The sequence below is a fragment of the Melopsittacus undulatus genome, chromosome 2 (assembly GCF_012275295.1).
Source record: "Melopsittacus undulatus isolate bMelUnd1 chromosome 2, bMelUnd1.mat.Z, whole genome shotgun sequence".
NCBI lineage: Eukaryota > Metazoa > Chordata > Aves > Psittaciformes > Psittaculidae > Melopsittacus > Melopsittacus undulatus.
In genome coordinates this window covers 17,676,466-17,702,423 of record NC_047528.1, presented here as the reverse complement: position 1 = coordinate 17,702,423, position 25,958 = coordinate 17,676,466, and the positions used below count along the sequence as shown (strand labels likewise).

At 37.9% G+C, this 25,958-nt stretch overlaps 1 protein-coding gene across 4 annotated transcripts in view; it reads left to right on the top strand.

The window, feature by feature from the left end:
- The window catches only part of ZDHHC20 (zinc finger DHHC-type palmitoyltransferase 20), a 43,080-nt gene extending 18,225 nt beyond the window's left edge, over positions 1-24,855 (top strand). Inside the window, exons 3-13 of one of the 4 annotated variants that reach the window (XM_031049511.2) lie at positions 4,181-4,275; positions 7,916-8,036; positions 9,410-9,479; positions 10,689-10,721; positions 11,553-11,673; positions 17,892-18,024; positions 18,186-18,312; positions 19,533-19,622; positions 20,658-20,773; positions 21,166-21,243; positions 23,371-24,855. In XM_031049511.2, coding sequence (XP_030905371.2) covers positions 4,181-4,275; positions 7,916-8,036; positions 9,410-9,479; positions 10,689-10,721; positions 11,553-11,673; positions 17,892-18,024; positions 18,186-18,312; positions 19,533-19,622; positions 20,658-20,773; positions 21,166-21,203 — 944 coding nt within the window. In that variant the 3' untranslated portion in view covers positions 21,204-21,243; positions 23,371-24,855. The remainder of the gene's footprint in view (positions 1-4,180; positions 4,276-7,915; positions 8,037-9,409; positions 9,480-10,688; positions 10,722-11,552; positions 11,674-17,891; positions 18,025-18,185; positions 18,313-19,532; positions 19,623-20,657; positions 20,774-21,165; positions 21,244-23,370) is intronic. The other 3 variants (XM_031049512.2, XM_013129213.3, XM_031049513.2) reach the window with 3 other exon arrangements.
- The last annotated feature ends 1,103 nt before the right edge of the window (positions 24,856-25,958 follow it).

The window sequence follows — 25,958 nt, the reverse complement described above, 5'->3', positions numbered from 1 at the left end:
TTAAATATACTCTTTTGTATGTAAGCTCTGTAGTAAGTAGATTAGTGTTAAGAATCAAGGTATATATTGTGAGGTTGAGTCTGTTTAGCTTCTAGTACCATAGGCTTGGGATGATGACAAGCCCTGTGAGTCTATGATTTAGGTTTGCAAATATTTTTAAATGGGTACCTTCTAAGAACAGAAAAAGGATAAGTGAGAAGGAACTGCAACAGATCCACAAGTCCATATTGTGTTTATTCCTGCACACACCCTGTGACCTGAAATGCTTACGAAAGAGGAAGAATTGTTGTTCTACAGTTTGCTGTTTTCTGAACAGCTTACCAGATTCCTAAGAACCCCATTCTTTAAGACTGATTGGAACTATGCAGAACACAAGTATTTCAAAGGTGGCTGCACATTATAATTTTAAATTGTTGATGGTTAAGGCCTGTTTTGACAAACTGTACTTAAGTCTTCATATTGGCTTTGGCATGTATAAGCCGCAGTGTGTAGTACTTAGAGATACAAACCGACCAGAAAGATTCCAGCCTTCTTTCTGTGCCACTTCTTTAATTGTGAATTGAATATTAGTATAAAGGGTGGTTCAATTCCAGAAGTTCAAAATATGTTTGGTTTTGTATAAAGCTTACTTTCATTTTCCTGTAGAAATACAAGTTATTGATGAGGTGTTTATTTGGGAGATCATTTCAGCTAATGGGGGGGGGAGGTACGTGGGTGGTAAATTAGGCATAGATTTGCATTTTGACTGTCTGCAGAGGGCTGTCTTCAGAGTATGAGATGACTTGTAAGAGGCTCATGTTTTAGCAGAAGAGCAGAGAATCTGATGTTAGTCTAGCAATGTTCTTCTGATGGGAAACATCCAGGAGAACACTGAAAGGAAGGAACCTTGAGGGAATCTGTCCTCTTCCTCTCACTTTTTCATTAGAAGATGAGAGGAATAATCTCCAAAGTAAACTGCAGGTTGTTCAATATGGGAGCTGTGTCTTCCTCTGGATTTTTATATCCCATTACACAGCTGGGCTTCACCTACTTAAAAAATTCAGTCAAAAAGACAAGTTCCATATCTCAGTTAAGGAAACATGACAGAGCAGTGATCTTGGTGTTGCATAGTTAGATCCCTGGCTTCAATATCACTGTGGTGCAAGTCTGACTGAAGCAGGTGCTCTTAAACCTACCAGAGAAGAAAAATGCCTGAGTAATTAAAGAGATTGACAGGATCACTGGAACCTGACTGTGAGGCTTTTAACAGCTGTCAACTGCACGCTTCTTGCACCTTCAAGTCTAAAGCATGTCACAGGCATCCTGTATGCATGAATTTATTGAAAGATTGAGGTTGGTCTTAAAATGAGCTGTAAAGTCTTTTTTTCATTTGAAATGAAAGCTGTAGTAAGTTTTAGAAAGTTCTTATAAGCTAAATTGTAATAGCTGGGAAATAACATAAGAAGGGTCAGAAGGCCAAGCTACCAGTAACATTGCTGTGTAAATCAATAATGTGCATCTTAGCAAATATATTTTGCTTCATATTTCAGTGTACTGTGTTCAAATTCTTTTATTTCCAGTACTTAATTACAACTTTTGATTAAATGAGTGGCAATTTATTCACACCATTAAGGCTACTTCTTTGCAATTTCATATTCTTGTCTAGATTTATATTAATTAGGATAGAGGAATTAATTCAACTCTGCGTCTCGCTTAACAATATAATATGCTTCTGTTACATATCTTTCTGCAATCTGACTGTCTTGGATGTAGTATTAAGAATGATTCAGAAAAGGGTGTTAATAGCATATCTTAGGAGGTGTTAGTATAGTTTAGGAGGATTCTAAGAGAACGTCTTAAGACATTGTCCTCTTGAGGCCATAAATTATGGTCTGGTATGCATCAGTGCCTTTAAAAAAAGTGACTTCATTTGGTCACAGCATGGTACCAAGAATGCTGGATACCTTTAGCTTTGCCAAGATTTCCTCTTAACTCTGTCTGGCTAAACTGGCCCGTACTGGGGTTTGAGGGTTTTGACGTGTTTTCTGTGTAGCTTGTATTTACAAGAAAATGAACTGAATAGGAGTGAGGCTGGTTTATATTTGTACTGGAAATTGATCCAAGATGCTTTGGAGAGTAGTTTGCAGAGGAGATACTGCTACCTATAATGGTGGGTAGATGAACTGCCAAAATAAAATAAATCTCTCAAAAATGGTGTCTTCCCTCCCTCTCTTTTCTTGGGGAGCACTGTAATCATGATATTTGTAATCACAGTAGGAATGGCAGTACAGGAGTGAGGAAGAAAACCCAGAATTTATTCAGTGCAGGGCCAGTATGGACTGCCAATTGCAGGCTCTTTTGCTCCAGATTGAGGGGTGCCCATCACTGGAACAGCTATGAAAGTCTTAACTCTTCCGTAAGTTGCCCCATATTGGCTACTGAGGACAAGCCATTTTAATGGCTTTTAATGACAGTGACAGATTGCAAGTTCTCAGTTATTGCAAGAGTGCAAAAGCACTGTAACAGCTGCTTCTTTCTAGTAAATACTGATAAAATTGGCACAGCTCTGTACCCTTGCTGCAACCAGCATTGGTGCTTGTTATTCACTCTGTTGTGGCATTTACAGCCTGCAACAAGACTACAACAAGAAGTTTGAAGTATTGTGTGTGCTCTAAAAATAATCTTTCAAAAGAATCTGAATTCTGGGGTGTTTTTTGTGGACAGAATGGAGCTGCTTACTCTGTAAGTTTGTTTTGCTGTGCCCTGCATCTCATTTCCTTTTTCCTTGTATTCAACTCCTCTCACCCTCTTATCCCCCAAAGCTCCTATCTGTGCAGCTGATGCCACTCCAGTTTTGTGTCTGTTTCTCCTCTTTCCAAACCATTCTCTCATTCTTTGATTGCTTAACAGCATTATGTTTGAATGTGTACAGTATGTTTTTAATAAAAGACAGTTTCTAATTATGCGATGCCTAGTGCAGTGATACACAAGTTCTTTCCCATCAGGATGACAGTTTTAGGATAGCCTTTGAAAAAGGCTTTGCTTCTTGCTTTTTTTATCAGCTCCACAGCTGAAAATTTGCCAAATCTGGCTGTAAGGTTGGAGGAGTTGGAGGCAAAGGTAAAAAGCATAATTCTCTGAAGAAAACTGAAATTAAGTTTGTTTTCACTGCAACAAGCAATGAAAACCCTGAAAGATAAGTTAAGACCATGTCTTCTGTGGCTGCACAAGCATTTCCTGAGCTGTTGGAAGTTCTCAAAGTTTCTAGCCTGTTTTACCATCCATGAAGTACATCATGCAGCTTAAAGGAGTGTTTTTATGTGCACAGGAAAATAGGTCAGGTTTCCTTCTTCCTGCAACTGAAGATAATATAAGTGAAGATAATGTAAATATTTACTATAACTTCTTTTGTATGGCTTGCTGTTCTGGCATAACTGATCTGTTTCCTCTTTACAAGTGGTAAAATAAACTGTTAGAGGAAAGAAGATTGGAAGAAACTTCCTGGGTCTTAAGGTCTGTTTCTAGTCTTTAAGGCAACCATATCACACAGACCAATTCATAAATTGATTGAGCTCCCTACATTTTGTTGCCACATGACTGTAACAGCAGGACTCTTCTAGCTTATATTGCTATGCTTATTTGAAAGATAATCAGGCAGTTTTTAACTTGCAGCTAGCTCATTTTGGAGTGCTGTCCTCTCCAAACCCATACTTTGGGGGTTTTATTGTCATTGGTGACCAATGCCTTCTAAAATGGCACAGTGCTGCACTGTTTCTATTAGAAGTAGAAAATAAATTGAATTCTGTAGGTCAGTTATCAAATACTTTACAATACTTTAGAACAGAATTGTAGCATCTTCTTTATCCAAAGAGGTTAGTCACATGCCACAAGTGAAACTGTGTTCAGTTTTTGGTTTTGGGTGTGGGTTGGGGTTTTTTTTCCTTCAAAGTCTGTTTTGGAATCATACATAAAAGCATAATATTCCCTTGAGGAATAACAGCCATCACATTTGGTGATTTTTTTATTTTCTTTTTTAAGTGAGCACTCCGAAAGCACTAAGTCTACTCAGGGAAAAGGGTTTAATATAATTTTATCAGGTGATTCATAGTGTAATAGTTTAGCCCTCATCAGAGATGAGCGATTTTATTTCTTGTTCTTTTCAGCTATATTTACCAAACTCTTTATTTGTATTTTATTGCAGCTGTCTACCTTGTGATTTTTCATCTGTCGTTTTTCATGTTTGTATGGTCTTACTGGAAGACAATTTTCACACCTCCTGCATCCCCCTCTAAAGAGGTAAATATAACATTAGAAAAATGTCAGTGCCTTTTCCATAAATAGCTGAACTCTTTTCAGTGATAAACTTGCTTGCAGTGCTGCATGATTCACCTTTCCTTTCTTATTATCGGAAATAGAACAGCATGACAGTGTATCATGAATGAAAATGATCAAGTGACTCTTAAAATACCGTATACTTTGTGTGATGACATTTCCTCATGCAAAACATGCACTTAATTAATCACGAGTTTGACAGTCATGTACAGTGAAGTAGTTTTCTTGAAACTTGGAATTTTTAAAACCAAATACAGTGACAACATTTTTATATTTCCCATTTAGCCCGTTTTGACCTTTGTTTTGGTTATAAAAAGTAGTTATGTAGTGTATATTCATAACTTGGAGGACTGAACAATTTAGTAAGGCAAGGGTTAAGGTTTAAGGACAATTGAGAAGTGAATACATAAAGGAGCTTTATATAATGGCAAAAGAATACACGATGACCATAAGAAATTTTGGTTTGAAAAAACACAGTGTTAATTGCAATAAGCCTGAGATGGGTTACCTTGTTTTCTGTTTTCTCTAAGGTGTGTGTATGTAAGGATTAAATATTGACACCCTGAATTTACAATGTTTCCCTTCCCTTCCTTGGTCTTACAAAGCTTTTAAATTGGCTAAAGTGTTTGAGGCTTTGGTTACTCTATGGGGGTTGAATTTTTATTCTATTTTTGTCAAGGCTGACTTTCAGTTCTAATGCCAACCTTAAACTTTTTTGAAAAGAGTTTAAACCATGCTTCTAAGGAAAAGCAAACACTGCTCCACAGTGCTTAATTATGGCTTAGAGATCTGCATCTTAAGCTACAGAATACAAAGTGAAAAGAGCTCAAGACTATTCTGCTATTTAGCTAAGCAAAAAGAGTGAATGAAGCTGTTTACGGGTCTAGAGCACAAGTCCTATAAGTAGCAGCTGAGGGAACTGGGGTTGTTTAAAGAAAAGGAGGCTCAGTGGAAACCTTATAACTCTACAGGTACCGGAAAGGAAGTTGTAGTGAGGTGGGTGTTCGTCTGTTCTCCCAAGAGACAAGCAATAGGATGAGAAAAAATGCTCTGAAATTACACCAGGGAGGGTTCCAAATGTGATTGGAACTGTGTTACTCTAAGTTTTGTAAAGCTATATGAACTAGAACTGATCATAAAGCTAATACCTAGCAACTTTTACTGTCTGCTTGGATTCTTCAAGAATAGAAAACTTCTGATAGTACTTATTCTGTAGTTACAATGATTGTTGTAGCAAACTTTTCATATTCAGTGAGTGCAAGGGATGGTTTGGGCATGTGGCATGTAATGAATGTTTCCTATAGCAAGTGTGGAGATAAATCAGATTGAATGCAATTTTCTACAGTTAGCTTAAAAAATCAGGAGGAGGGAGGAACCAAACAACAACAAGCAACAAAACACACATTAAAAACAAAGCACAGAAAACCACTAAACTAAAAAAACTACCAGCCCTTTTTCTAGGCAAGTTCTTGTAGCAGTGAGTAATTTATGCTGGTTATACTTAAAAACAAAGCCTGACTTCAGAATCACCCTATTGTATGACAGCATAAATCTATATATTTTTAGTCATTCAAATTAGCCATTCTTGCAAAACAAATAGCATCCTGTGATCTTACTATTGAACTAAAAAAAGATTCTGCAGCTGCTGTTGTTTTAGTGTAATCCCTGTACATTTGTCATAGTAAAGAACAATCAACATTACACAAGATGTAGAAAGAGGAAGGAAACAAAGGAACTCTTTCTGTTTTCAATAAGAACTGCTGGAACCTCATTGAAAATTCTGTTAGCTATGTGGTAACAGACAACTTTTGATGTCTGTGAACATATCCTGCTATTGTCCAAAGAGACTGTGGTCTCATGGCCCTATGGATTTCTGAAATTAGAACAGAAATATAGCTCTTTGGAAAACCAAAATCCTATCCAGGATTTTTGGAGTAATATTATTATTAAGATGTTACTTGAAGAAATTAAAAAGTTGTAAATGTTGTGATTTAGTTCCTTTTCTGTGCATTAAAGGTTTGCCATAGAAATGTCATTTAGAAGCAGTATTTCATCTCTAATGCAGCCTGGGCTTGAGTGCAGGTCATGGAGACAGGCAGTGGGTCACCTAGCAAACTCACAAGGGCAGTGGGGAGGAAGGAATATTGCACCACTGCTTGCTGGCATGATGCTTCATATCTGCCTTAAACTTTTGATGTAAGCATCTTCTGTTTTCATATTTGAGTAAACATCTGTCTTGAATATTACAGTTGAAAAATTAGGTCAAACTCTTGGTTAAACTTTAATTTCACCTTTCACATAGATCAGTCCTAGTTTCTGATTATTTATAAGGGGATTGTGGTTCATGTTTCACCTTTGAATGGTGGGTAGGCTCAACAACTGGGATGCTGCTGCATGGAACAGGTGGCTTAACTAGATTCTGTGAGATATAAGGCAACTTCTTTGCATTCTGGGTAATGAAATAATGGAGAAATTCAGCAATGTCTTACTTCTTCCTTTTTGTAAGTGGAGTCTTCACTGTTGCTTGCCAACTGACTGTAATTCAAAAGAGGAAAAAGTACAAGATGAGAGGAAAATCCATGTGAACTAATCTTACACATGTTCTTGGTAGGAAAATACCGTCCTGTTAAACCACACTAAGCCAATTTTTGTTCCAGCTACACACACAGGATTTTCCACTCACTTCCATGAATACTTTGTCTGTGTGTTCATAAAAAGAGCTCTTGTAGTCCATTCAGGAAGCTCAGAGTTTAAAAGTGCGTAAGAAGAGAAAAACACAAAGGAAATAGTGAGTTCAGCCCCCACTCCACTGAGGCTTGTCAGCACATGGGGTTTTGTGGATCTTAATGGTAAAGCTCACAATTTCAGTGACACCAAAGAGTTTTACAAGTGAGTAAAAGCTCTCCAGCTTCTTCCAGTAAAGCTCTACATTTCAGTGAGGCTTCAACAGGAATGCTTCTCATGCTTTACTCAGAATTGGAACTTTTTCAAACTTTACAGGCTTTGAAGAAGTTGCTTTCAATACAGATCCTGGATTTTGCTGACTACAAAAGTAGAAGTTGTAATGCTGACTACACCTAAGTGGATATCCTAGTTAAACACTTTCAGCTTCTGTGCTTGAAGCCATGAAGCTGCCCTCTGCATCACCACGTTCTTGCCCTCTTTGGCTTGTACCCATCTCTAAGAGAAAGAATGATAAGAGAACTTTAGTTCCCTGTAGGAACAAAGGAATATTGCATCTTTCTCTTGTTCACAGATCACTTAATTTATGCTCATCAGGAATTAAAGAAAGGTTGTGCCTTCTTGAAACTTACCGTGAGTCTCTGCCTTCATTTGTGTTGAAGGGAAAATGCTGTAGATAATGGAACAGAAATAAAGATTATTTTCTCTAAAATAAGCCCAGGCCTATTGTGGAGTTTTAAGGATATCCTGTAATTTCTGTAGCAGTCTTCTTTTTATATTTGGGTTTTTTGGTCTGTGGGTGAGGGTTGTCCAAAGACCTAGGAATAAGATACACAGGGTCTTTTTCTTGGAGCTTGACTAGAAGACAAAGTAACAAATCATTTTTTCCCATTGTTCCATTTTCTCCCTCCCTCCGTCCTAGTTCTGTTTGTCAAAAGCTGATAAAGAACAATATGAAAAAGAAGAGAGACCAGAATACCAGCAGGAGATTCTGAGAAGAGCTGCTAAAGATTTGCCTATCTATACGACAACAGCATCGAAAGGTGAGATATTGAGATAATTCTGTGCTCCTGAAGCTGCTAGTTTAATTCAGTGAAATTCATTTGATGTCACTGAATGAGCAATCTATTAAACACATATTGAAAGGCCATGACCTTGTTTTGTTATTTGTTTGGACTGTTCGTTTTTTTTTATCCCAAGAGAAAATGGAGTCCTTTGTCTGGGGATCTCAATATGGAGCTGCTCTTTAGAATAGTTATAAGTTAAAAAACAATCCATTTCTAACAAGCAGATACATGGTAAAATTTATCTCTAATTATAGCTATAAACACAAATAAATATAGTTAAATCAGCTAGAAATAGAGAATATTAAACTTTTCTCTCAATTTTATAGTCATTAATTCCCTCTAGAACTTCTTTTTATGGGTGGTATCAGTTCAGCAAGAGGAGAAACATCATACTCAAGGCTAGAATTTAAGAACGAATATATGTTATTCCATTCCCATCTGTAATTCAGTACAAAGCTAGTTATGGGCTATTTCTGTATTTGCTTTTAATATGTATAGGCATTTTGATACCAACTTGTACATGAATGATCTGTGAAATTTCTGTCTTATGCATATGTATAGTCTTTAAAAAAAACATAAATCTTTTATATGTATATAAATCTGTTTCACTTTCTTGAAACTAGGAACCCTGTATAGTTTTCCAAAAACATAAACTCCTCAGAATAACTGTTCTGAAGTTGTGACTGTCCAAAGTCTAAGGACACCTGGCTTTTTTGAATTTAAGCCTCCCTTTAAGGGAATCCCAATCTAAGTTCCGCAAGTGGTCTGGGAAGCTCTTGCCAGCTCTTAGCAGTTCTGCTTAGTTGTAGGTGTTGGCTTTCCTCCCGCTTTCAAACTGTCTGTGCTGGTGTCTTGTTTCCATTGAGAAGAGCCTGAAGGCTTATTTAAAAATATCCAGGAAAGATGAGGAAGAGCTGATTTACTGAACAGTCTGCTAGATCACTCTGTGGTGAAGAGGATAGAGAAAGCTAATGCAGAAAGTTGGCTTGCTGAAAGAACATGTTTTCACAGTAGGGTGTTGGAGTAACCTGTCCAGAGGTGAAAGCAAGCAAGCCATGGGGGATCAGTGCCAGAGGATGAAGGATGGGAAACTGGGAAGCCAAAGAGTAAATGGAAATGGACTCAGTACAGTAGTAATAGATTGAAGTGTTTAAAATACTTTCGTATGTTACATTTCTTTAAAAAAAAATCAAGAGTTACATATATGAGAGTAGGCACATGAAGGCCTGTGAGAACAGGTGCGGTAGGGGAGGGCAGAAAGCTCTTTAAGATTCAGTTCATATTAAGGGAGAAAACCTTTGTAAAATTAAATGAGTTCTAATGACTTGACCCTTGCCATTTAAATGCAGCAATCAGATACTGTGATCGATGCCAGCTAATTAAACCTGACCGCTGCCACCACTGTTCCGCATGTGACATGTAAGTTACTGTATCTGAAATGATGGGGTTTTCTCTTTCCTGTGATCATCACTTCAGTGTGTTCATTTCTTTGGTGTGTTAGCCCCTGCACAACAGATTTTATTACTACTGTTCCTCTTTCAGACCCTCAGTACTTGGATTTCATGCAAGAGCAAGGTTCCTCCTGTTGGTTTAATATTCTTATTGCTGCCCCATTGTCCAAAGTGGCAGAACTTTCTAGGAAACCTGCTTGAGGCTTTGTGAAATAGTGCTTGTATTAATAAATAAATAATTTTTAAAACAGCAATTGAAAACAAGGAAAGGCAGGTCTGAGATAACCAGCACCAGCAAATGCTTATTATAGAACTATTATATCTTGATTTTTTTCAGCATTGAAACAGATGTGTTCTATTAATAGTGCTAAAAATCTTAGAGATTGACAGTGGAACTGCATGTCTTAACCATTTCAAAGACATCCCTGCTATTCCCTAGCTTGATTCTGAATCATCAGACAAATCTGAGGGCACTGAAGACAGAAGCTATGAGTGAGACTTCAGTAGGTTGAGCTTGAGGAAATGTAGTTAACCGAAGAACCTAATACATGTCTTTTGGCTAAAATCTAATTTATTAGCAAATACAGTGAATGTGTCTGTGTGTCTGAAATGCCTAGTGTCTGTCCTTACAATAGAACTGGATGGAAATGGTATGTAACTGTTCAGATTACCCACTGTGCTGCTTTTTTCCTCAATTAGCTTTAAATAAGCAAGGAGGAAACAAAAAAGGTAGCAAAAATAGCCCTAAGGTAGACTTAGCTGGAGTGAATGACAGGCTAACATACTTTACCCACACGATGCTGGAGGGTCCTTACAGATTTGTTTTGTCTCAGTGCACACATAAAACTAGCGTGGCTTAATAAATTATTATGTGGTGTGTTGCTCAGCAATGCTTCCACTGTTAATTTAAGAGACTCTGTTCATGACCTCGCTGAATCTCACTCGGTCTTTTTGTGTGGAAGGATGGCAGCTGTAGTACAGAGAATTGGCATGATTGAGGATTTGAAAAAGATACAGTGGGGCAGAATACTTTAAAGAACAAACAAGCAAATAAAAGAAAAAGAAAACACAAAATCCAACACCACTCCCCTCAACCCCCAACCTACAGAAGCTACAAGTATGTGCCTTAGAAAGAAAATGTATATTTTGCTTTAACTTGCTGGAAATTCTCTTTCAGATGTGTACTAAAAATGGACCACCACTGTCCATGGTAAGTTAAAAAAAAATAAAAATCAGTAATAATAATGAAATAGATCCTGCATGAATTAGATGCTGCTTCAAAAATGCAACTTTGAAGTAAAACTTGATTTTTTCACATAACTTCGTGAGGCTTTAATATGTGAAAATAAATCTTGCTCTTGATGTGTTGAAACATTGTTGCAGGCCCAGTAGCCCAAACCATGCAATCTCTCTTCATATAGAGAAACCTTGGTGTTAGTGAGACCTGAGAGAAATGGCATTTCTCCCTTTTGTTTACTTTGGTATTGTTACCAAGAGAGGAGATACCCACTACACTGTGAAAATAAGTTCTCAATTCTGGATGATACATAAGACCCACTCAGACAGTTACTCTTCTGCAGTTTGTATTCATTGGTAGTCAGTAAAAGTATTATCTGCTGTCACTGTAAGAATACTCTATCAGTAGTTGACTTCTAGGCGGTTTTGTAACCACTGAAATTGGAGAAGCTCATATCATCTTCCATGATGGCTATAGTTAGTTCATAGTGTGTGAGATGCTTCCTATACAGACTGTATGTATCATATGCTTTGCCAGCTCATGTCTTGTCCTGTAGAACTTCTTGGTGGACAAAATTTATATGAAGGGCCCACATCATTTGGCCTGAGAAAAACTTCTTTCAAAATGGTGGCTTAAAATGCTTCTGGAACACTAGTGCCAGACTGTTTTGGACACACCACTAACATCATACATGTTATGCTCTGCAAAAGCTGAATGTACTGGGGTTTGAGGGTTTTGGGGGTTTTTTGTTTTGTTTTGTTTTTTACTATCATAGTAACCTCTTTCTCTTTCCCCTCCTTCTAGGGTGAATAATTGTGTGGGATTTTCTAACTACAAATTCTTCCTCCTGTTTTTAATGTATTCCTTACTGTACTGTCTGTTTGTTGCTGCTACAGTCTTGCAGTACTTCATAAAGTTTTGGACAGTAAGTTCTAAGGCTTTTTTTTTGTTCTTCATTTGTTTAATTCTGCATGTGTTATTGGAGGCTCTGTCAGCATGTTGTCATTCACCATTTACTCTGTTCCATAGTTCATTACCATTAACAGCATCAGTCAAAGTGACTGAAGCAGGAGAACCTTCTGAATATTAATGAATTAAATGTATTACACTGCCCAGGATGAGTAATAGGGGGAAGAAGTTCTGATGAGGACACTGTGCAGTTTCTCTGCTCCATCAAAACTGAGTGGCACAGCTTGGGTTTTTTTGAGACTATTGGATATAGATACAAATAGAAAGAACTGGCTACATTAAATACAATATATAGAATTATGTGTGTGTGTCTGTATACACACACGTGTATATAAAAAGTAGTGAGAAATGTGAAATATAAATAAAAATTTTGTATCTTCCTAGGCTTGTGTATGGATAATCTGCTACCAGATAAGGCAGATTAATTTCTTGGAAGCTGACGAAGTTCTGTTTTGGAGTCCCTGTATAGTCATGTCTGAACTTCATACTAGTAGTTTTTATCAATCTAATATGGGTAGAATGCTAATATATATATACAGTGTGAATGATATACATCTCCCTTGCAACTGTACTCAGTTGTCAAATGATTGATACCATACACACATTTAGTAGATTTAATAACATCCATGTGAAGAGCAACCATTCTTGTATGTTTGTGTTGTATTCCCCCTATCAGTTTTGTTCCAGTCCCATTCCAGGCTAAACAGTGTCTTCTGATGGTGGTCTCTTTCATCTCCAAAAGTTTGTGATGTGCCTTTTTGTCTCTGGGCAGAAGATCAGATGTTGGAATTCCTGTAATCAATTTCCATTAGCTAGCATAGGAAAAATCATTGTAAGTGAAAGGCTCTTCATTACATCTTTATAAGTAAATAACAGCACTTAGATGTTGTTCCTGTCAGTAACTGGGAAAAGGAGTCATTATCCATAGCTGTAGAAAGAATATTGGAGCAAAAAGATGTTGCCAAGTTCAGAGTAAGAGAAGCCTGATCATGTACTCAGAATAGCTGTATTTTGAGACAGTTTGCATTAGACAGGTAAGATAAATGGTGCAAGAAGTATGTTTGTTTATGTTCATCTAAGCCTGTGGGTCTTACCTGCCAAAGTGCTATGTTTCTTTTAGTCTGTCAGTTCTGTGTAGCAGCCTGTCACTAGAGAGCAAGGAATTATTTGGTAATTGAGCTGTCAGTATTTTGTGAGATGAAAGCCATGAATGTATTTATCAGTCCTAGCTGTGGTTTGACAGGTATTGCAAATGAAATGGTCTGATTCTGCTGTTCAGCCTTACATGACTGTAAATAGATTTTTAATTTGTGAATGTGCCACTCCCAAATCTGCCTGGCTGCTTTCCAGCACGTGGTGTGCAATGTCTGATGAATCTGTAGATGTGCTCTTACGTATTTACCAGTCAGTGCTTAAGTGGGAAAAAAAAAAAAGGAATTTACTTGTTCATCTCGCTTCATAAGTATTAGTGCAACAGAAGTCTGCAGGACATCTAACCACAATGAACGTTTAATGCCAGCATTTGTAGCAAGGCTCTTCCAAAGCCCATCAGATGGAATACTGAAGTAGACCCTTCAGCAGAGGGTGTAAACATAAGAGGGATTTTTTTTCTCACTCTTTTGTAATGATTTAGTTGCTAAAAATGCATTCCTGTGAGAATGGGCTGCTTCTGAAATGTGACCATAAACAATGTAGTCCTGTGTTTGCACTTGTTGCATTTGCTTTTGGATATTTCCAAGACAGAACTTGGTGATGCCATGGTCTTACCATTAGCGTAGATCTCTGAATCACTATACTCATTAAATCACTCATTCCACAAATCTAATATTCCTCTGATTTTTAGAACAGCCTGATTGATTGAAGTAGACTTCTAGAAAGAGGTGGCAGCACCATAATCGTGTAGGCTTGCAGAATTTACTATGTCTCTAGTATGTAAGCTTTTGGGCAATTTCTTTTGACTGCAGAATAGAGTTCTGTAAGATTCTCTCTACATCTGTATCCAGATTGGAGTGGAGTACTGCTGACATGTGCTGTCTATAGACTGCTTCAGTATATTGCACATGCTCAGCTTTGTCTGCTACAGCATCAGATTACTGTTTTGACATTTCCTGTTGAGGCTCCTTAGATGTTAGTTTTGTCCCCTCAAAGCTTGACAGAAATGTTACAGTATGGCTTCAAACGGCAGTGTTTCTTCCTTTTTTTTTTGCTTCCTCACTTATGTTTTTCAAATCATCATATATACTACTGTATATATCCAGTGTTGGGATGGAAGATGAACTGGTTTTTTGGGGGAGTGTATCCTTGGGCACTTCAGACCTTGTAATAGTGAGGTTGTGAAGGTGTACATGCTAACAACACAAATTTTAGCAATCCAGTCTTTTGCGCTATGGATAATACTTGCATAGAGACACAGCACATATGCAGATACTTGCAAACCTTGTGAGATATGCACAGTTACCTAACTCTTCTGTTGAAGAGAGTCTTGTTGTTTCCCACTTACACACGCAAGACAACTACATTCATGCTCTATACAGAAGTGCTGAAGAAAGTGGTAGAACAGCCACACTGGCTGTAAATGTTTGCCACAGGCTTATACACTGGTGTGGATGTTAAAATCTGTTTTATAGATTAAGGGAATATTAATTACTCCTTTTTTCACACTGATAACTACTTTTCCTATACACATACCGTTTTTATTTCTACCTAGGAAGTTGTTAAAGATGAACAGGTAAAACTGCAGTTCAACCAAATGTATTTGAAACAAACACCAGCACTGGCTGAATGCAGAGTCCTTGATACCTTGTTTGCATAGTGTATGGTGGTACTTCCTAGTGTGTATTTCTGTCTACTCTCATTCTTGCTGCACTTCCTCCCCCTTGAAACTCCTATGTTTTCCAGCTGTTTTCAGTGTCTTTCATTGTCCTCCAAATTACTTTGGCAGTCCTGAGTAGAGCTAATTCAGGGATGTAATATGTGTTCTGAGTAGATGGTGCATGCTTCTGCAAAACTTCAGTTGTATTAACAAAACCAAGAAAAAAAAAAGATTCTATATCCTTAGTTAGAACTCATTCCTCTTGCATGTACCCATAAAGACAAATACCAGATCTTTTGATGTTTTTTGAGATCCAAGTTAGATCTAGCTACTCAAAAATGAGCAGTCAGTCATGCTTTGACAGCACGTTGTTTTTTTGTTGTTGTTGTTGTTGTTGTGGAATTTGAGGTTTTTTTTGTGACCTGATACATGCTCAAATGACTCTATGCTTTTGAAGGCATTTGTAAGGGGGCTCTTTAGAATAGTGACTGGCTTCAGTTTATTATGTGTGTTAAGTAGCCATATTTTATTGTGCAAATTGCGTCCTTTTCTAAGCTCCACAACTCTCTCACCTGCAAGACTCTGCTTCTGTACTGCTGAGCATAATGTTTTTAAGTAACAAATGTTCGAAGTTTCACTCTCTTTTAACATGCTGTGGCTGCTAGAACACAACTGTGAATAAGCCTGTTATATACACTCAAAGCCTGCATGCTTCTCTCCAGGAAGGAAATGGACTTTTTTGAAAGATGCTTCAGTTCTGCAGCTGTCATTCAAGAATTTACAACCAGTGGCTGAAACTGGGTAGTCAGAAGACGTAAATGCTCCCTGGAGATCATGCAGATTAATAATGGGTAATCCGAAAAAATCCCTCTCAGGTTATAAAGCCACTGTTTTAGGAAGATGCAACTGAAATAAACTTGTATTTTCTGGCCTACAGAAAACACAAAGGGTAAGCTGGTACTGATACTAGAGTGTCAAAATTAAGAATTGGCCTGAGAATTCCTTAGCAAGAACCATTTTGTTTGAATATGCAATTCCAAAAGAGTCACAGAAATAGAAGTTACAAACATGAATTAGGAAACTGGGGAATAATGCAGTGTGCTCTGAGGTAGGAGGAGTTATCATAGCTTTAACATGAAGCTTAGGGATAAGTGGCAATTTGAGTATGTGTTTTGATAGCTTTGATTTCAGTGGATTACAAAACACAACACATTCCTACAGCAGGGGGAAGAGGGACTGTTGCACAAACTATCAAAGCAAAACTGCATCAGTAAAAAGGCAGTAAATAAGGAAACTGAATTTAGCCGACAGTTCAAAGAGCTGGACTGTGTTATCATTTGCTTACTGTAGCATAATCTGATGGTAGCCAGCATTTTATAAATGCTGTGTGTATCTGCCTGACTCCACTTTAAATCCCTGGGCTCTTCCCTAGGCTTTCTGCACAGATTAGTGTTACTTAAAAGCCATACATCTTGCCTACAACAGAGTCATTAAGCTCTAGCATCTTAGCTAAGATGACTAATACCACTCTTTAGTTATAAAGCTTGGAATTTAAAAGCTAATTTAAACTAAGCTTTCCTGTTTCTTTATTTTCTTACGTACTGGTTCAATTTCAGATGTTACACTGAAGATACATCCCACAAACATGTTTCAGTACTGAAGGATATTGGAAAGAAGAAAAACTGTACTGATGTACTGATAGGTTCTTTGTTTGTGCAAAGAATGTAATTTTTTTTTTATGGCTTTGACTGAAACTACATCTAATGGTAATAGATGTGTTCTGAAGTTAGAAAGATTTTGTAATTTATAAACAATTCTTTATACCTCTGGAGTATTCTAAGCTTTTCAGACCTTTCTGAATGGTTTTGTCATACAGAATATTCACGTAAGCATTACTTGTGATTCAGAGTGCACCTGGTGTAGTCAGGCTGTTCAAGATGAGGAACCACTTGGAAGTGATCCAGAATAGCAGTACTTCTATATTTCAGTAGCAGATTTTATGCTTTGGAAGTTAGTAGTGTGCTCTTATGTACTCTCTTCTCCATTCTCTAGGAGAACAGGGGCTCAGACTGCTGTTGGGTGTTATAAATTGGCACATCCGAGAGCACCAACCATTTTGTTCTTAACAAAGCCTGTGCTGTTTTCAAACACTTCGTCTTAACATAATACTAGTGTTTAATTATTGTCTTTGTTTGCGCAAAGCTTTGCCACAGGAAAGCTGCAGAGAATTGTCCAAAGGTAAAATTCAATATTGCTGTAATTATTTAAATACTGTTCTTTCCTGCTGTAATTTTTCTAATGCAGTCATCCATGGTAGTTATTTACACCATCACAGAAGGAAGTAGACTTGTAATGTGTTTCCTGTGAATTTAGGCAGTGTACAGGGATAAAGATAATGCCCATGTGCACTTGATCTTAATTGAAACGTATTTTACTCTGAAAGAAAAATATTAGCCTTAGATAAGTGGGCATACTGAATGAGCTAATGGAAAAAGTAATGGCAATAATGCTAACTAAACAGCTGAATAAAAATAGCCTCGGCTTTCATAGTGCTGTTAAAGGTCAGCTACTTAAAAGTTCTGTGATTTTGAGGATATAGAAGCAGAATAGTATTGTTACAAATCCCACTGGCCTCTTGAAAGTGCAAGCCTAAAAATATCTAGGCTAGGGGGTGGAATTGACTATCTGATATGGGTGGGAGGTTTTATTTTTTTATCTGGTGGTTGTACTGAAATTGTTTTCACATATATCTTCTGGTGATTCACTTCTGCCTAGTCAGACATGGCAGATTGGTTTTGGTAGGCACATGCTGGTTATTGCTGAAATCTCAGAGATCATAAAAAATTGAAGATCTGTCCCATGTCTTGTCTCTAGTTATTCAGTCTTGGAAAGACAGTATGACAGCCCTTCCCATTTTATGTTCTTTGCAGCAGTTCAGAAGCAGGTCCTTTGCTGGGAAAGGGTTTGGACATTTTTGTTGTATTTTCTTCCCTTCAAATAAAGTGATTTTGGACATGTTTTCTCTGTGTCTCTTTGGCTGTGGGTGGACAGTTAACTTTTTTTTAGTGTAGGAATCTTTTTTTTTTTCCCCTTGCTTCTTACTATGCATTTAAAAACTAAGACGTGAACATAGGCACTCATGCTACTAAACTCAGGCTGAGGGCTACCCATCAGTTTTCAAGGCTGTTGTATACCAGCCTAGCATGACATGAAATGAAAGCTGGGCTTATGCCTTAACTTTGTGAAAAGTGAGATGAAATACCTATACCAGAATGGATGTGGCAGAAAAACGTTTAATGACAATGCTGCATTAGTTGCTAAGAAGTGTTAATGTATTAATCTCTTTCTCTCTTTCTTCCCAGAATGAATTGCCAGATACTCATGCAAAATTCCACGTCCTTTTCCTTTTCTTTGTGGCAGCCATGTTCTTCATCAGCATACTGTCACTCTTCAGCTACCACTGCTGGCTAGTTGGCAAAAACAGATCAACCATAGGTCAGTTAATTTCAGATTACTTTCTTTATTATATCTTTATTATATAACATCAAGATTGTCTCAGCCTGCCCAACACTGTTTTCACAACAGAAAAGTTTGAGTTTGTTTATCTTCCCTGACTCCTTATCACTTTAGAGATACTGTATGTTTTTCTTTTACAGAAACATTCCGTGCACCTACATTTCGAAATGGTCCTGATAAAAATGGCTTTTCTCTTGGATGCAGCAAAAATCTGAGGGAAGTTTTCGGAGATGAAAAGAAGTATTGGCTAATACCTATCTTTACCAGGTATTCAGTCTGAATGGGAATGAATTGGGAATTAATTGATTCCATGACTTTCACCTTGCTTCTCCTTCTCCTAAAAAAATAAGGGACAGCTGAAATGCCAATTTGTAAATCTTGCACAGTTAATATTGGTGTAGGGAAAATGTGCAGGAGTAAACTGAGCAAATTTTGTGGGGTTTTCATTCAATGACACGGATCTCCTAGATACAGAAATTTGGAAAGGTTTGAGAAGTGTATTTCAAAATTTATACAACTTTTGGCTATAGTATTAGTGTCTAATTGTAGAGCAGAAATCAGCAACTCAGTAGAGATCCAAATGCTTCAACTTTAACTGCTTGATGTTGTTCAGCTGGAACAATATCAGTTTAAAAACACCTCTCTTACCCCTAAGAACATTTGACAGCTTTCCTTTTGCTGTAGCTGACAGTTTCAGTATCAGAGCTGCCTGAAAAAGTGCACGTAAATAAGCAGCAGTGCAAAAAAAGGGAAGAAAAAAATGATGTCAAACTGGTTTAAAACTTCAGCTGAGCCGGTGTTAGGGAGTTGCAGACAAGCCTCAGAAACTTGAAACAAGGCTGACCTGCTGCCCACTCCTACCACTCTTGAAAGTCAGCAGAACTAAGTAGGAGCAGTGTTTCAGCATTGCTTGTGGGAACTGTATATCAGTTTAAAAGGTTTGTGAAGCTGAGGTCTGGTTGCAAGCAGCAAAGGTAATAAGAAGATCTTAAGTTGACTCAGCTATATTGTAGACGGATCAGGCAGGTTTGCCACCATGTTTATCCTGATTAAACTTGCTTTAAAAGAAGGCTTAGCTAACCTCAGAATGATGGGCGGAGGGAAAAGCACGGCCACCAAAATATTATTTATGCTACAGCATCTGGGGTTGTAAATACTACACAACTATGTAAGTCTGACTACATATGCATGGTGGTTTATGGGAAGACAAGGACTACAGTCTACAGAAACAGTGTTTTTGAGATAGGTAGGCTAGTGCTGTGCTCGGCAGTCCATACTGCATGGTACAGTGGGAATCGTTTGAGCTCCAAGATTTAATTAACTGATCATCCAGCTTAGTGGTTAGAACTGCCTTGCTCAAGTCCAGAGTTCAGTGCTGCACTCAAGTGATTGATTCAAGCCTGTAGCATTTGCTTATTGCATGGGTACTTGTTCACTTCATTAAAGTCAGCTACAAACAGTAATTTGAATCTTTGTTTCTGGTTTAGTTTGGGCGATGGGTGTAATTTTCCAACTCGTTTGGTGATTATGGATCCAGAGCAACTTGCTGTCTCAAGCCAAAATGAACCTGCCAAAAGGTAACTATAGTATTTAAGATACTGATTTTGTACTGCTCCATACTTAGAGAACAATTTGTTTCAAACTTATTTTTTAATGTTTCATACTCCTTGTCATCTTCAGAGTGAGTTTGTAAGTCTTCAGAGAAGGACAGACTGGATCAAGACTAAAAAGTGGTATTGCTTGATGCAGAAAGTGTTTTCTTGATTTTGACCTGTAACAGAGGGAACAGTAATACAGAAAGTAAGAGAGCTTACTGGTTCTTACCAACAGTCAGAAAAGTCCTAGGGGAGGCTGAAAAATCATTCATGGGAAAAAAAAATAAATACCAAAGATATTTTTTGAATGAGAGGCTAGGTGGTATTTGTATTTCATCTCCCCTAGCATGCTTAAACAAGGGATGTTGAGACATGATTTCCAAGCGGGGTTGATCATTGTGGCTATTTGCTGGCTTTTAACACTGGATGGTTTTTAGCTCATTACTTGGGGGTGTTTACATTTGCCATTTTAGAAGCCTTCTGTGTAAGTTTTGTGAGTTAGTAGCTGATGTTGTGAGCAGCAGTCACCTGATTTATCAAGCATTAAACGGTTCAAAGGCAATACTGTGAAAAATTTGCTTCCATTGCAACATAACCTGTGGAATTTACACAAGAGCAGGACCTTTGTGCAAACAGCAGTGTCCTTTTGCATTAGGAAGACATTCAGCATAAGGCACTAGCATTTGCTGGTAGGATAAAATGGCATTAGGTTGTTCTTTGAGATAGTACTTGGTTAGGTTTTCTTTTCAACTGTGTGGCAGTAGCATTGTTGTTCGCATGCCGTTTCTTGTCTATCAATCTGTGGTTTTCTTCATTAGAATTGTGAGTGGCCTGTGTCAGGTAAGGGTTTAGACTGATGACCAGACCAAGTGTATAGGAGAATTAGGATTGGAAGCAGGGGACCATTTTTAGTTGTCAGTGTAGGGTTTTGTTTGCCTTGCTCTGAATAACTAGAAATGTCTGAAATAAGCAGCTCCTGCCATTATAGAATTCCTGTTGACTTTGCTTACTTCTCAGCTCTGGACCAAATCAGTCCTTTCCTACTCGACCACTCAGTGAATCACAAAATCGATTGCTAACCAGTGACAGTCAGTGGGTGGAAAGTGGCCCTGAAGAGGAAAATGTTAAATCAGGTAGCCTGTGCTGTAACACTTCTGATGATTCTATGGTTTTGCTTGTGGTGGGTCTTTCAATTTTTTTTAGGCCTTAAAAGTTCCTAGGAATTGGTTGAAATCAAGTAGAAGAAAATACGTTCTGTAGAATCACATCAGCATGTTTAGAAGTTAAGGGTAACTTGTGTCCCATGGTCTGCTCCAAAATGAGTCATTACACTAAGGTAATGGATAGGTAATTCCTGCTTTTGCACTTTGTGTTCTAATACTGGATCTTTTCCGTTGGATTAGGGGGAGGAAAATACTTTTCTAAAAGAGGCACAACGTGATAAATGTGCTTTCTGGTTTGAAGTCTTTGCTATTTGTTGTGCAAATCTGCAGAAACACATAATTGAGATTCTCTCACATTTTAGGTGCAAAAAAGCATATTATAGTTTCATTGGAAAGCTGATCTCAGTTTATTACTAACCAACCATCTCAGTGAGAAACAGGTAAGACCAACATAATTGCTTGCCATTCCTGTATGTGTATGAGTAAACTAAAATAGATGTCTTGAAGTCAAAAGTTACTAGTCATTGAGTGCAGAGGAGTCCTCTGAGTTGGATGAGTAATAGGAAGGTCTAAATAAAACTCAGAATGGCTGTTCAGAAGACAAGAATGGGAGTAATGCTGTAGTGCAGGAAACATGGCCTGGATACATCTGAGTCATACATATTTAGTTTGAAGTGGATAGTGCTGGATTTGTTACCTGACCAGGGAGAAGAATCTAATCTGACAAATAGCCAATTTCAAGATGAAGCTGTGTCTTGGGGAAGCACTGTTCTAAAGGAACAGCTCCTGAACTGTCTGGTTTTAATCGTGTATCGGTAGGTATGCTCTGCTCTTACACTTTTAAAAAGCTGTGTGTGCACAGGGTAGGTGGGTCAATAGGTAAATAAATACGTGTCTGCGTAGGGACTGCTTTGTCATACTTGGAATTGACAGTGATCTTTTATGTAAGAGTTCTGTGGGCACTTGGCATTTGAGTGCTGCTGCATGTATGAAAACTTCCATGGTGTATTTCCAGTGACTAAATATTGAGTTCATACTGTGGTGAGCTTATAAGCTCCCTTTAAATTTTCCTTTCTGGAGGAGAAACATCTTACTTGGATAACTAGCAACTGTCGATGCTGAGGGCTGAGTGGTTCACACACACCCCTGCCTTCCCTCCTTTCCAGATGAGAGACAGAACTTGTAAAGAACTGTCGTTGTCTTTGGACAGAAAACACAGTATTTGATCATTGTGAACTCAGTAATTTTATGATCACACTTTTTTTTTAATAAGCCCTCTGACTTAGAAGCACTGTTTTGGGAACAGTTCTGGTTTGTTTTCAAGAAAAAAAATCTGTCTAAAAGGTCTTCGTGGGGGATGGTGTGACGCTTGCCTGCTCAGTGTAAACTCATACAAAGCCAAAATTAGATTAGTGGGTGGTACTTCTGAAAAACCTACTCAACCGTGAGAACCCACCAATGATGAGTTTTCCCTTCACAACTTTTCTTAACACGATATAAATGTGCAAATGCATGTCCCAGGCAAGGGACTCCATTCAGCCTCTAGCTATATAAAAATTGATCTGATCTTAAACAGGTTACTAAGGCTTTATATTCTCCATAAAAAGGGATAGGTATCTTCTGAGAGCTGCTCATCCCCAGCAGCCTTTGGGAGAGAATTAGAGGAAAGTCTTAATCTTTCTTTCCACTGACACAGAGAGGGAGTGTGACTGGCTTAAGCTAGACAATTAACTGGCAATAGTTTGGGATTAATTTCCTTCCTATCCTCCTTCTCTTCCTAAACTCTGACCAAGTTTGATAAAGGAAGATTAAGTACTTTTTGTTCCACTCTCACACAAAATGCTATAGTTTTAAAAGTTGTATAAAGAAATGTGCATAATTTCACCCAAAGCAAATGCATTTTGGTATTATCTCACACAACAATTAACTCAGTAGCACAGTGATCCAGCTGTTTTGAATTCAGTTGGATTTGGTCACAGTTTCTGAAGGCCAAAATGATTAATTCCTGTCCCCTTGCAATTGTAATCAACTGTGCAATAGCAGTGAGATCCAACATCTGTTCCATGCACTTTTGTATACTGCAGAACAGAACAGTAGTTGTATTTTTCAATTTTTAACACACAGCAGAAGCAGTCAGAGTCATGGCTGAAGAATAAAATTCCCAGATTATTCTAGAAAAAAGAATGTGATTGGCAAAGGAAGGCCAGTCCCCTAGCCTCACTGAGGCAAATAGCATTTATATCCCCGTATCTGTCAGTTTGATTCAAAATGAATGAACAATTCTTGTCAATCAGAGAGCCAAGAGATTGCAGCCACAGGTCAGTGGTGATGGATTGAGGTTCCCAGTGCAGATAATCTTCTAAAATATAAGTGGTTTAAAACAAGACTAAAACAAAGCAAAAAAATCCATACGTCCCAGAAAGCAATTTCAAGCTGACATTGCCTTCACTGTTGTCCTGCATGCGCAGCCTGTAAATCAAGTTACTTACCTGCATTTTTGTAACACACTGATCTGTTTTTCAAAACTAATGGTACAATTTAATTAATTACCTTTTTTGTTTCACTAGGTTTCTGCAACGCATCTTGTGCTTGAATATTACTTAATTTTGTTTGGAAGAAATTGATCAGTAAAATACGGAACACAAACATTTTGGGAAGAGACAAGAAACTGAAGTTTCTGCACAGTACAATGGATTCTTGTAAGCACTATTGCAGAGCAGGGAAATTAAGACAGATGCCTTAAGATTCTTAATGTGCATTTATGCAACACTGAATTATATACTGCTACCAAAGGGCCAAATCCTGAAGTGCACTGCTTGGATGCACAAGATCCAGAGTGGGAACTATGCATTTCTGTTACGTTGCAGTGGTGGGGGTTGATTGCAGAGACTCCTACCCCCCCCATGGGTAAACTTCTTACCTTAGGCACTGCAGAAGTCACGTCCATAGCAGGTATCCAGGGGACAACAAAAACAAGAAAAAAAGAAAGAAAAAAAAACTGAAAAAAAAAGGGAAAAGAAAGGGAAAAAAATCAACGTAGAGCATGGACGGTGAGTCTGAAGTGGGATGATTTGTAGTTCAAACACCAGAGGATGGTGAAGGGACTGGATGAAGTCTTTCTTCTCCCCTCTTCTGTTAACCAGTCTACCCCATGATTATAGCTCTGCAAGTCTTTCGGGACTGAGGATTCCTTCTGCTCGCTATGCTTTGGAGCAAGGCAATGCCAGCAATGTAAAAGCCTTCTACTTGGGTGTTGCTTTCTTGCTATAGGTTTGACACCTTTCCTCATTTTAACTTGATTGATTTAACCGTATCAAGAATGGAGCTTAAAGAAGCAGACTTGTTTTTTTGTTGAAAAAACATGATTATTTTCCAATGCTTGTCTATCAGCATACAAAGAAAAGCCAGTCCAAAAAGGAATTAAGAGTTCTTACATTTTCTGATAATGTTTGCAGCATTCTGTATAAGGCAGTAACAAAATGGTAAAGTACCCCTGAGAAAAACTTTATTGCAGTTGTGTGTTGCTAGAAAATGGAACTGGAAGAGTACTGCTTTTTCTGTGGGACTCTTGATGGTTTATAAATACTGTGTTATGCATTTATTTTATCTTTTTTAATAAAGGCACAAGTTTTTATTGGTTCTAAAGTACCATTTAAACAAACATCAAGTACTTATGAGAAAATTAGTGTTGGCTCATACATCTGTATTAACACACTGAAAACCTGTATCCTTTAGTCTGCCACTTTCAAGTCCAGTTTGTGATGCTGAAATTGCTAAAGATTGAGTGCTTCATGCAGTGATGTACCTGTTCCCAAAAGGCAAAATGTTTCCTGTGTGTGGAATAAAGTCCATCCTAAACTCAAGACCAACAGCAAACAACATAGGTGGTTTTCCCCTTGTTCCTCTATAGAAGACTGCTATCTCCTCTTTGGGTGGTGGTGTCATTTTTTCCAGGTGTAAAATTCCAAGTACTACTTCCCTGAGTGTAACTTTTCTGCTATTCAGCTGATGCTGATAATAAACAGATGTGAACCCTTTTGATACAAACTGAAGGTAGTAGTCCAGTAATACGTTTATGATGGGGGTAATAAGGTATCGAGTACTGTTAGGATTAAAATAAGTTGGGTTTTTTTCTTTGGAAATAATAAATTTATCTTGGATATTAATCTTTTAGAACCAAGAACACTTTGAGAACTGATGAGATAGAAGTAATGGTCCAATCTTGCATGTTTTATAAAAGTTGCAGATTGTTTCTTTAAACTTTGTACAAGGAATTTTGCATTTGCTACCTTTAAAACTTACAAAAACATTTGCTACACATGAATCTGGAAGGTTTGGCTTTTTCTTCTCAAGTGTCAAGTGAGAAATGCTCATCTGAACATAAACTTGCAGCAATAATGAACTAGCAAAATTTCTTGAAGGAGACGATAGAGGTAGAAGGCTGCATGTTTAAGTGGCTTGCTCTGAATACCAAAATTTGCAGCGCCAAACACTGGTGGAAGTTTAATGGAGGACCCAGGGTATCATATGGCTTTACTACATTAGTGTGTTACAGCTGAGATAATACATACATACTGTCAGTGTTTAACCCCAGACAGTAACTGGGTACCACACAGCCATGTGTTTACTTCCCTTGTCCCTGGTGGGATCGGGAGAATCAGTAAAAGATAAAACCCCTGGATTAAGAACAGTTTAAGAACAATTTAATAGCTAAAATAAAGCATAATAATAATTGTAATGAAAAGGAAGGAGAGAGGAATAAAGCCCAAGAACCACAAGTGCTGCACAATATAATTGCTCACCACCTGCTGACCGAGTTGGGGACGGCAAGCAGCTCTTTGGCAGTTGAGCTCAAGCAAACTTTGGTACTGCTGCTAGCAGTGGCGGGGGACTGTCGGGGTACTCCAGGAAATGGGCCCTTCGCCCCATCCACTGAAAACTTGCAGTGAACGCAGCAAGAAGAGCAGGAGGAAGATGGATCCTGAGAAACCCAACTGTCCAGGGTGCTGGGTCATGTTGTACATGCTTGGTTTTTGCTTTAACATACTGTGTATCAGCATTCTTGAACATAACTAGATTGCCATTAAAAGTAACAGCCCTTAAGCTTTTAGATCCATCAAATTACTATTGCAAGCCATAAATAGTAATTACTGCA